The sequence below is a fragment of the Papaver somniferum genome, chromosome 1 (assembly GCF_003573695.1).
Source record: "Papaver somniferum cultivar HN1 chromosome 1, ASM357369v1, whole genome shotgun sequence".
In the NCBI taxonomy this organism is placed as follows: domain Eukaryota; kingdom Viridiplantae; phylum Streptophyta; class Magnoliopsida; order Ranunculales; family Papaveraceae; genus Papaver; species Papaver somniferum.
Window position 1 is genome coordinate 219,996,174 of NC_039358.1, and position 11,847 is coordinate 220,008,020.

Genomic DNA, 11,847 nt, shown 5'->3' on the forward strand with positions numbered 1-11,847 from the left:
GATGTAAAAGTTTCATCCTACCCATTTAAAAATATTTTTTCTTATTTTTAATTTACATCAGGATGCATCCAGCTTCATCCTCGCTATTTTTTAAATTTAAGCCAGGATGAATCCAGTTTCATTCTTGCTATTTTTTTGGTGTCCATTTCACCCATATTAATTTTACTCTTCCATTAAAACCATGTTTTAAAAATATCTGGACAACTGACCTAATTTCTCTAAATAGAATGGAGTAGAAGTTTTTACATTTATAATTTCGGATTTGTTTGAAAAAAGTTCGGATTTCAGACTGTGAACGCATTTGACGGAGAAGTATCAGACTGTATTTTTATCCTACCTCTGAAGAAACAAACAAAAGCGAGGTTCATTACGTCATTTTGACATAAGAGAGCCCCATATATAAGAAGCTACCAATTTAATAATTTTGCATTTTTCTATTTAATGAAAATATTTAATTAAATATCTGCCTTTCTTTCTCTCTCTCTGTGTGTGAATTTTATTAGTGGAGAGAGATATAAAAGCAAATTTCCCAAATGAAACCCCCGAAAACATTTACACAGAGAAAAGCCCTAGAAACAAATTCTTGTATTATTTAGAGAGAAATCGAATCCATAAAAACTTCAATTTCATCTTAAAATTCTTCGATTTAATACTAAATCGATCAATTTTAGGTTGAATTGAATCGATCTTAAGTCAGAATTGTTATCGAATTCACGCGCCTTCTCTTCATTTCAGGTGCCCTAATTTGAGAGAGAAAAAGAGAGAGATGGATTCAGATGATGATATGCATGATGCAAATGATTTAGATTCACTTGATGATGATTATTACAGTGGTGATAATGGTATGGGAAGCGACGATGGTGATGGTTTTGAGTTTGATAATTCGGATGATTCTGATGATAGTACATCTCACCACCACCGCCAGCAGGTGAAGAAATTTTATTTATTTTTATCACTATTTTTTTGAATAAAGTTTTTATTTTCATGATTTAGGGGATTTTTGGTGGTTTTTTGTTGATCTTGAGATGTTTTATTTGATTTGTGAATTCAATTGAGTATCGATTTTAGGGTTTAATGGAAGGATTTTAGGTTGGTTGGTTATGTGCAGCAAAGAGTATGTTTAGTTGATAGGTTGATGATGTTGGGTTTAATTACTGCAATTTCTTTGGTCTTTGTAATGTAGAAAGTGTTGCATTGTGATAGACTGTGTTTCCTTTTTAGAGTTTATTCAGATTATTTGGAGTTTCAGTTTATTTGTGATGGATGGATGCTCTTGTTTGAGGATAAGGAAGTGTTTCATTTTGACATATAAGGTTTTAATTCATTAGAGTGTCACAAAGTGCTTCATGTCGAAAAAGTTTGTAGGCATTTTGGGTGCCTGAATAGCGAATGACAGTGTACTGTCAGTAAACAGAAAACAATTGTGTTTGTTCTGCTGCCAAATTTGTGTATGTTCTGATGTTTGCGCTATATTTTAAGCTCCGGCAATCACCATTGATTTTGTTTTTTAAAGTACAGTGTCTTATGTCTTTCCTCATATCCAAGCCAACTGTGTACTCTAAATATTGCTAGGTTACAAAATGAAGGTTCATAACATTTTCCTATCCCATTTGTTTTGAATGAGGTCACCTGCAATTTTCGGGTTATGAATCTATAGTTGCACAGAATGTTGTAAGTGATACTGTATTTAGGTAGACTGCAAAACACTAAAATTGGCATTCTACTTGTTGGAATACTCACGCTTCATTAATGTTTTCAAGTTTAATCATTTGTATACTGGCAATATATGCAAGTCAATTCTGTCAATGGAGTTATGACAGTTTGACCAAAGTGACTTTACATTTTTCTTGCATGTGAACATATGCTCCTCCTTGTGGTTGAAAAATATATCATGTGTGCGGGATACTTGATGCTATCTAATAGCCGCTGAACATGATGATCTTATGCTGTTGGTATACAATGTTAATTTGATTCTTGATGGGTTCTATTGTCTCAGCCGAGTTATACTGTTTTGAATGAGGACGATATTCGTCAGCGTCAGGAAGAAGTGATTACAAGGATATCAACTGTCCTTTCAATTCCAAGAGTATCAGCTAGTATCCTGCTCCGTCACTATAATTGGTAAATCTTCTAGAATGTGATAATTATTTCAATTGCTGTTTAAATATCCTGGGCCTTTGCTGCATTCTTATATTATACCCTGTTTTTGTTTCATTTTATTGCTTTTCCCTTTTCTCTCTGTTACATTGACTTCTGAAAAAATGTTTATGCTGTCCAACTGTGCAGGGATGTCAGTAAGGTGCATGATGCATGGTTCGCCGATGAGGAAAGGGTTCGCAAGGCAACGGGTTTGCTGGAGAGTTCGGTCGTTCCAAATCAGAACATGAAGGAAGTGAGTATATAGTTAACTAATACACGGCGGTTGCATTTCTTTGACGTTATGGTATGCTTCTTTTACTGATTAAGATTTTTTGCTTCCCAGCTCAATTGTGGGATCTGTTTTGAGGCCTATCCTCATGATAGGATGTATGCTGCTGCTTGTGGTCATTACTTTTGTAGCGTGTGTTGGACAGGTTAGTAAGAGTATCAAGTTATGACGGAATAGAGCATTTTGATTATTTCATGTGTTTTCTTCTGGTTTTTTAGTTTAGGTATTTTATACCATTTTACTTGTTGCTGTTTTTGAAACTTCACCGTACACATATTATTTGGTACTTAATCTTTTCTTCGTTCAGCGTCTTATAGAAGATTTTTTGCTTTTACCAGTGACTTTTATCATACACAACATATCTGGAACATCTTCACTTGAATTTAGGGTAGCTATAGTTCCCTGATTTTTGTTTCGAGTTAAGATATTTACTTTCCACTGAGACTATAGTTTTACTTCGGCAGGTTATGTTAGCACAGCAATAAATGATGGACCTGGGTGTTTGATGTTAAGATGTCCTGATCCATCTTGTGGGGCTGCTGTTGGTCAAGACCTGATTAATTTACTGGTTTCCGAGGAAGATAAGCAGAAGTACTCTCGTTACATTCTTAGATCTTATGTTGAAGATAATAAAAAGGTAAGCTTGCCGACTTATTACTTTTTTCTTTTCCATATGGATGGTAAGCTTGACGACTTATTATTACATTTTTTTTGTCATATGGTTGTTATTTACTAAAAGTGCCACATTTACATGTCCTTTGTGCTTCCACATGCGCAAGAGTTAAAAGATACCTCCTGTCCCGTGTTTTGTTGCTTTATATGCATGGTAAGAACAGTGAATATTGGGGCTTAAAGCTGACAATTTAGGTTGAGAGAATTAATATATACTATAAAGTGCCGCCATTGGATCTCTAAGTACTCCACAACTTTTGTATCTTTCTGTGATACTTGGCCCTCCATACATTTTTAGTGACCTGTGCATTTTCAGTCTCTTCTTATTTCGGCTAGATATTTATCACTCACGCAATGCTGCTGTTTGATTTTTGGTTCCTTCTTTGTGTTGCTCTTTTGTAGACAAAGTGGTGCCCTGCGCCAGGCTGTGATTTTGCTGTTGACTTCGTTGCTGGTAGTTCAAGCTTTGATGTTTCTTGCAACTGCTCATTTAGCTTTTGCTGGAACGTAAGTTTCTTTTGTTGGTATTTCTGTACCATATTTCTTTTAGTGCATAGTTGTTTACCTCACAAGCTATCTGAATTCACTTGAAGTGTACCGAGGAAGCGCATCGACCAGTTGACTGTGTCACTGTTGCCAAGTGGATCTTGAAGAATTGTGCCGAGTCTGAAAATATGAATTGGTAAATCCGTTTTGAATCAAATGCGAATGTTTCCTTTTTGCAATAATCTGGTTGTGGTGCTAACATGTTTTTGCTAATTTTTTGTTCAGGATATTAGCCAACTCTAAGCCTTGTCCAAAATGCAAACGACCCATTGAGAAAAATCAGGGGTGTATGCATATTACCTGCACACCTCCTTGCAAATTCGAGTTTTGCTGGTAATTGGTTCATACATGTCAAATAAAATTCTTATATCATGCCTGGTTATAAGCTTCTGCTATACTTATAGTTTCTATATTTGCATTTGTTTTGAATATGGTATCGTCTCTGGGACTTGGCCATTAACGTTTATTTTCATATGCTTCCAGGCTCTGCCTTGGTGCTTGGTCAGATCACGGAGAAAGGACAGGAGGTTTTTATGCGTGCAATCGCTACGAGACAGCAAAGCAAGAGGGATTGGTACATTCTATTGCTTTATAGTTTCATAGTAAAATAGACCAAAACTCTTGAAAATTTATTAGCCCAAATCCCTGATTGTTTTCTCCTGGTTTTCTTTTATAGTATGATGAGGCGGAGAAGAGAAGAGAAATGGCTAAAAATTCTTTAGAGAGATATACACATTACTACGAAAGATGGGCGACTAACCAGTCTGTAAGTTTTGTTTATCGGATGAGGAAATTGTATTTTTGTACCTTTGGTTGTGTATATATGTGTGTATGTATAATTGTATATATTCCTTAACCATGCTTTTGAAAATGTTTTTGATTTAATCTTCTCGTAGGATTTTATCTTTCTTTTGGTTGTATACAAATTTTGTACTTAAGAAAAGAAAAGAAGAAATGACTAGATTTAGTACTGTTGTTTTAGATTGATGCTGAACATGTGATACAATAAATTTCCCAGTGGCCATGTATGCTTATGAAAAATGATTTCACTATCTCTACCAGTTGTCTCTATATTAGAAGTTGACTCTCAGTTACAGGGCACATGTACAGTATTTGCCCGATGCTAACTAATTTTTCTTTTCCTATTTACAGTCTAGGCTAAAGGCAGTTGCAGATTTGCAGCAAATGCAATCTGTGCATGTAAGTAAATATTTCTGCTTTCGTATTTTTGCAATATCTTCGCCACTGATGTTTTCATCTAGAGGCGTGTAGATTAGATTTTATTTCAGGTAACTAGAGCTACTCCCTTATCGGTGGTTGTAGTGTTACTGTTGAATATGAATTTTGATTCTGTTGGGTGCTACATGTAAAATCTGAGCTTCTGTTTTATACATTGAACACATCATCATTTTGTCTTGACCATGGGAGGGCCAAGCCGCTAAGCTATCTCTGTAGGAGATATTTACCAATACATGCTATATTAGCAAGTGATCTTTATCTATTAGATGTGCAATGTGCACAACTTAGAAAGCAAAAAACCTGCTAAAAAAGCGAGGATCAGTACTTCTATTTATATTTATAGTACGTTGATGTTGTCTTCTTCTTGGAAGAATGAGAGTCAGAAGGCTAAAGAGGTTTCTAGTTTGGGAGTTTATGGGTTTGATGGACATTGTAGTCTTTTGAGAGTTTCTGGTAAATTCTGTAATTTCAGATTTGGATTGGTCTGTTTAGGTGTTTTTTTTAAGTGCCTCCTTCAATGCCTCTCTAGCCATATTTCGGTATCATGAACTTAGATTGTAAGCTCTTGAAAAAGACTGCTATAACATGTTTAGGGGGATTTGAATGCCTACCTATGAAAGGTACCCACCTTCTCGTACTCTCTCTTAGACAGAAGTCACAGGACGTAGGGATGGTTATCTCTTTCCTTCTATCTAAAAGTATCGTCTCGAGTAAGATCAGATTCACTTTTGCCTGTTACCAGAGGTTGTGATCAGATTCAAAAAATGAGGAATTTCAGCTGTATGTAAACCTGAAAAATGTTTTGGTTTGTAGATTGAGAAGCTAAGTGACAAACAATGCCAACCTGAGACGCAGCTCAAGTTCATTACAGAAGCATGGCTACAGGTAACTCTTCTAGTCATTCTCCCGTTTATTAGACGTCAAACCACATTGTCTTTAATATGATTCTTTTGGTTTCTCCACAGATTATTGAATGCAGGCGTGTGCTGAAGTGGACCTATGCTTACGGATACTACTTAACTGAAAATGAGCATGCTAAGAGACAGTTCTTTGAGTATCTGCAAGGTAGAATTTTCATTTTCCAACCCTTTCTGCTGCAGTAGCAGTTGCCAATTTTATTTTCCCTGTTCTCATGTCTGTTTGTTACTGCTTTAGGGGAGGCTGAGTCTGGCCTGGAAAGGCTTCATCAATGTGCAGAGAAAGAATTACAAACATACCTCAATGCAGAAGGCCCATCTGAGGGCTTCAATGACTTCAAAACAAAGTTAGCTGGACTGACGAGGTACATCTAAATTGGCTGAACTCTTTAAAATTTGAAGCATGCTGTCTTCATCAAATAATGCTTTGGCCTAGTCATCTAAAATTAAATTTCTGAAAACATGTTTAGATTTATGTTTGCAATTTTATATTCCAAAGTTTCCAAGATTGAAAGGACAACGCTTGGATTGCTCCTTAAGAGGGAGAAAGTTCTGACGGGACTTTGAAGGCTTGTGCACAACCTGATTGTAAAAAATAGCTGTTTTATATACTAATTGGTAACTGTATCTCTAACAACAGTGTCACTCGGAACTACTTTGAAAATCTGGTACGTGCATTGGAAAATGGTCTGTCAGATGTAGACTCACAAGGTGCCTGTAGTAAGACAACAAGCTCAAAGAATTTGGGCGGGGTAACCAAAAGGGGTGGGAGGGGCAAGGGAACTACATCCAGAACTACTTCTACTGGTCCCAGTAGGCCCCAAGAAGACTCTCCTTCCTGGCATTGCGAACATTGCACTTTTGCAAATGCTAGGGCCAATGTTACTTGCCAGATGTGCAATCGTTCACCAAGTGCGCGTTAACAACCCCCCACTTTCTACAAAGATGACGGCTGCGCGTGATTACAAGAACTTCAGATCTGCCAATCACATCTTTGGTGGAGTTCCAGTACTGTGCCCATCCGTGTTATGTTTGTGGTGCTGTGAATTAGGGTGTGTTCTTGGTTGGGTCAGTAGTCAGTCACCAAACAGGCGAAAGGATAGGACGAGAAAGTTGAGAATAAAAAGAAAATTTAGGGAGGAAAAATAGCCTTACTCTGAAGTACTTTGTTGTGTTGGAAAAAAAAGAAGTTGCAGGTAACACTTGTTTTAGGATGCTATCGTCTCTAATACGATTAAAATTTACAATGTACATAAATCTTTATCTATCCCTTGCATTTACTTGTCGTGGTGTATGGAATTGGTTTTGTTTGCCATCATCATTTTTTATTTGCTCATCATCTTCTTTAGTTCGCTATAAGAAGAAGGAAGGGTTTGTAGTTCTGTGCTTCATAAAACTTCAAGAAGTAATGTAAAATATATGAACTTTCACAGGAAGACATTTTGCATGATTCACAACTTCTATCTCAGACTGTCTTGATTGTAAAGTAAATCCCAGAATCAGTACAACAACTTTTACAAGGCACAGAACACAATTTCATCGACAAGTTTGAGTTTCCTTATGAACCAACTGATAAAGGAAAACCAGTAGACTGGAGCCAATTATCAGCACCATGTAAGAATTTCCCTACTGTAAACTGTTCCACTAAATATTCAGTGCAATTCCTTTTGTAACCGCCCCATGTCACCCTATGTCTTGTATCAGAACCTGGACCAACATTCATGTACTCGATATATTCGACTGTGTCCAGCGTACTGTACTGATTCCATTCATACCACCCTGCAGGATGAATGAGGTCTCCCAAGTAACTTTTCATCACTATCGTTCTCGAGTGATTTCTCCATGGCCGACCTAAGAACGTGTAAGAACTTCTTCCAGCTCTAATCAGATCAGGTGCAGCTTCAATGGTGCAATTTTGCAACGAAATTCCAGTGTTCTGATTTGGGTCTTCTCTTCCTTGAGCTGTTATCATGTTTTTTTGTCCTGCAATAGGTTTGCGCACAAGGATAAGGCAGTTCTGAAATATCGCAGCAGCATTTCCAAAGATGAAATCAACAGTTCCTTGGATAGTGCATTCACGGTAGAATTGACGAAGCGAGTGAACGTAAAGGGTATCCTGGAACGAAGCGAAGTTGCATTTGTAAAATGCAGAGTCTGAGGTTACTCGAACTGCAACTGCCTGCTGTTTCTCTGGACCTGACGTGTTTATGACTGTCAAATCTCTTGCTAAGAACCTGGCTCCAATCACAGCTGCAGAGATTCAAATCCAAATTATGTTGGCAACAAAAAAATGCAGGAAAAAATCACTAGAACAAGGGACAAGAAAGGTCTGGAAAGCAACGTACTAAGGGTAGCCGACTTGAACGTCGAGGAACCATCAAGGATGTTCTTGCAGCCTGTGATAGTGGAATCCATCCCATCCCCAACCAGCATGATGTTGGACTTTTCCCTCGGAATCTCGACACTCTCATTGTATATTCCAGCCTTAATCTTGATAACATACCTTTGCTTACTGAAACTAGGTGCCATCCTCACTGCCGCGCCAATTGTACGATCATTTGCATGCCCAACAGCTGCAACAGTAGTATTTGACATTATCTGAGGAACAACAATCTGCATTAGCTTCCGATCATTTGCAGTCATCCATGCCGGAAACCCATGTGACGCCTGACGATGTTTCGTAATCATCACTTTTGAACCACCACCACTAGTCGATTCCATGTATTTCACCATTGCCAAGCAATTACTAATCAACTTAGATACCGGGTTCAACAATCTCTGCACAACATCTTTAAGACCCATATGAGTTTCAGGGTTCGCTTCTTCAACATCTTCAATACCTTGAATACATGTGTTTTCATTCGTCATGGCAGCACTCAGTAAAGTCTTGAATTCACTATACAACTGATGACGAAAACCAATCAACACAGAATAATTCTTAAGTACATTACTAACTTGTCCAAGCTCATATAGGGTTTGATCCAACATCTCTATACAATCATTCAAAGCATTCTTTTCTTGTTGATTGCCATTAACAAGAAGAGAAATCTTAGTTCTTGAATCTTGAACAGATTTTACAGTTCCATTGATGGAGAATTCAAGAAGCCTTTCTGGACTAGTGATTCTTATAGATGAAGGAAATGAAGAAAAGGAGGTGAAACAGAGAGATGGGTAGAGAGTTTTTGTGCAAGTTTCGCTGATGATTGCAGTTTGAGGAGATGGAATTGTTGGATTGTGTATGTTACCAGATGATGGGTTTTCATTATTAACAAAACTGAGAATTGCAAGAGGCATGCCAATTGTGAGAGTGATAGTGAGGAGGATGATAATGAGTAAAGTCCACCATTTTTTCCGAGGATTTCTTGATCCGTTCTTGGATGTTTCAGTAGCAGCAGCATTGTAGGTTGTTGTGTTCATCATTGTTTCTTTTTCTTAGCAAGAAGAAGAAGAGAGCAGAGGAAATATTGCAGTTTCTGTTGAAAATCGAAGTCTAATTCCCCTTTTTGTTCTTACCAAGGAAAAATTTGACCGAAACGTTTCCACTGATAAGTACACCGTTTTTTTATGAAACAAAAAAATCGTGGATATTTCTTCCCCATGGTTCTAGAATGACATCACAAAAGCAGGCACGGAGCTGCGAAGGGTCTAATAGGACAGTAGTCCCCACTGGGTTTTCTGAATTTAACTAAATAGATTTAAATCCAAATTTTGAAAAGTAGTCACATCGCACGGGAGATTTTTCACAAAATTTTTCGGCTAGTTTACCGTTATAGCCCACTCGGTTGGAAGAATTAGAATCGTATGAATTCAATTTCTAGGGATGCGTCCAATTCCTTGAACTGAACGGGCAAATGAACTTTATGTAATTGGAAATTTTAATTCCTAGGAACCCAATTCCCTCCAAAATAATAGATTTCCATTGCATTGGTCCAATGATGTAATGGAATTGGATTCCGGGGTAATAACAAAGGTAATTGAATTATCTCAACCGAACATGAATTTTCTGTTTAGGAATCAAATTCCTTGGAATCCAATTCCAAGAATTGGATTACCCTATAATTGAATTCTTGAGATTCTAATTTTCCCAACCGAACGGGCTAGTAGTTCAACACTTTCTGAAAGAACTCTTACAAGGAGGATATGGCTTGTTCTAAAAAATACACTCCCTCTGTCCCACTATTAATTGACCTAGTTCAAGATTCCACAATTCGTAAGGCAAGGAAATGAAAAGAGTATTTTTTAAGTATTTTTTACAATTATACCCTTATAAATAATAACTAGTAAATTTAGAGATGATTTATCTCTCAAACTACACTACGGATGTTCGCAAACTTTATACCATTGAAAAATATTTTAGAACACCTACGTGACGAATGTAAACATGCCCATCAAATTATATATACTTCTTACAAAATTAGTGATAAAACACCTAGGTGACCAACTTTGTGGTACAAAAAATCCAGCCATATTATTTTTAATAAATTAAAATAATTTCATTAAAAAGTGGCACAAAAATCCCAGGTCAAATTATAATAAGCAAATTTAGTTTTTGTTACTTTAAAAAAACCCAAGCATACCCTTTTCGCTTTTCTTCTTCTTCTTTCTCCCATCTCCTTCTCCCCACCACCATCACCATCACCGCTAGCAGCACCGATAGATCTCCACGAACACCATCAGCAACACCTCCGTCACCACAAGCAACAACATCTACGTCACCACCGGCATCAATTTCCGTCTTCAAAACTTGGTTTTCTCCGTAATAGTTGAGAAAGAGGTTTAAATCCAGATTGTGTTTTTTAAAAAGGGGTTAGTGCATCAAAACCTCTTTAATTCTTCATTTTAATTCGTATCTCTGTATTTTAATCTTGTTTTGATTGAGAGTGATGTTGTTGAATCGATTATCGAAATTAGACTTCACAGAAAATGTATATCGAAGGTCAAATTTACGGTTTCTGTTTTGATTGATTCTTTTTTATTAGTCTCAACGGTTTGTTCGAATTAAAGTGGGTTTGTTCTGATTTTGAAATAGAGATGGTAGTATGAAGTTTAATTTTAATTTCGTAGAGAATTACGGTTTATGTTCTTCCCTAAATTAAGAAACTAGGGTTCTTCTTTTTGATATTGATCTATCTGCAAAATTTAGGAAGAGCGTTTTGATTAAGAAGGATCTGATTGAGAAAAGGATGTTGATGAATTTGAATCTCTGATGAGTTAAAAAGAGGGATATGATTTTAAGTTGAAATAGTGGGAGAGATTGTTATGTTTCTTAACGAATTAGAAGATTGAGTTGCTGCTGCTGTTTGCTAAATGGGTTTTTGACCTAGAAAGATATTTTACTGAGATGTAGTATATCAATTGATAGAATTATAGATGTTCTTGAAACTGCAGTTGATAGTTTTGATTATTAGTTTAGGTCATGATGAGTTACAGGGATTATGAAGCTGCAAATGTGATGAAGGTGATGGCTTGAGATGTTATGGAGTGAACTGATGATGAGTTATGTTAATGGAGATGAGATAGACATTTAAGTTGTTGATAGAAATGAGTATAAGTATGAAAATTCAAAAAATGGATGTTGTGATCATGGTAGAGCAAGGAAGTTTACTGTATGCAGTTGAGATAGGGATTCAGAAGAATGAGTTAGATTTGAATTCTGCTAGTTCCATAATCGTTACGGACAGAGATAATTAGTTCCATAGTCGTTTGCAACGACAAGACTGGAGTTTTGGTTCACTCGTTGGTTTTATCCTTCACATCCTTTCAAACGGTAAGGCGTTGGTGGGTTTACATAAATTAGCTATGTCCTGTCATATAATTTTGAGGTGGTTCTTTTTCAGTAATCGTCAATTTACAGTTATTCTCATGGAAATTTGGTGTTTATTTCTTCAATTTCTGCAGATATGTCGGAAAAATTCTCACAAACTTTACAAATCAATGATCTCAATGATTACATTGCACCATCACAAGCTTGCATAGTCTCTCTAAATGGGACTACGACTGCTAAGAAGCAGGAGACAGCCCAGGTGGTGGTGACTTTAGTTTCAA

At 36.7% G+C, this 11,847-nt stretch overlaps 3 protein-coding genes across 3 annotated transcripts; 1 reads left to right on the plus strand and 2 right to left on the minus strand.

Moving 5' to 3' along the window:
- Positions 1 to 474: 474 nt before the first annotated feature.
- On the plus strand, positions 475 to 7,249 carry LOC113316426 (probable E3 ubiquitin-protein ligase ARI7). The gene is made up of 15 exons (XM_026564609.1): positions 475 to 928; positions 1,997 to 2,121; positions 2,287 to 2,392; positions 2,483 to 2,573; positions 2,893 to 3,065; positions 3,503 to 3,607; positions 3,694 to 3,782; positions 3,872 to 3,979; positions 4,130 to 4,220; positions 4,323 to 4,412; positions 4,799 to 4,846; positions 5,699 to 5,770; positions 5,851 to 5,950; positions 6,041 to 6,167; positions 6,443 to 7,249. Exons 1-15 carry the CDS (start codon positions 767 to 769, stop codon positions 6,723 to 6,725), a joined length of 1,770 nt encoding a protein of 589 aa, XP_026420394.1. The 5' UTR covers positions 475 to 766; the 3' UTR covers positions 6,726 to 7,249.
- A 111-nt stretch (positions 7,250 to 7,360) lies between these two features.
- Positions 7,361 to 8,346, minus strand: LOC113360620 (pectinesterase 2-like). Its single transcript, XM_026604111.1, has 2 exons — positions 8,148 to 8,346; positions 7,361 to 8,052 (listed from the first exon to the last, which is right to left on the minus strand). The coding sequence occupies exons 1-2, from the start codon at positions 8,329 to 8,331 to the stop codon at positions 7,361 to 7,363; spliced, it is 876 nt and encodes a 291-aa protein (XP_026459896.1). The 5' UTR covers positions 8,332 to 8,346.
- A 10-nt stretch (positions 8,347 to 8,356) lies between these two features.
- Positions 8,357 to 9,222, minus strand: LOC113360625 (pectinesterase 1-like). The gene is made up of 2 exons (XM_026604117.1): positions 8,420 to 9,222; positions 8,357 to 8,375 (listed from the first exon to the last, which is right to left on the minus strand). The coding sequence occupies exons 1-2, from the start codon at positions 9,220 to 9,222 to the stop codon at positions 8,357 to 8,359; spliced, it is 822 nt and encodes a 273-aa protein (XP_026459902.1).
- Positions 9,223 to 11,847: the final 2,625 nt, after the last annotated feature.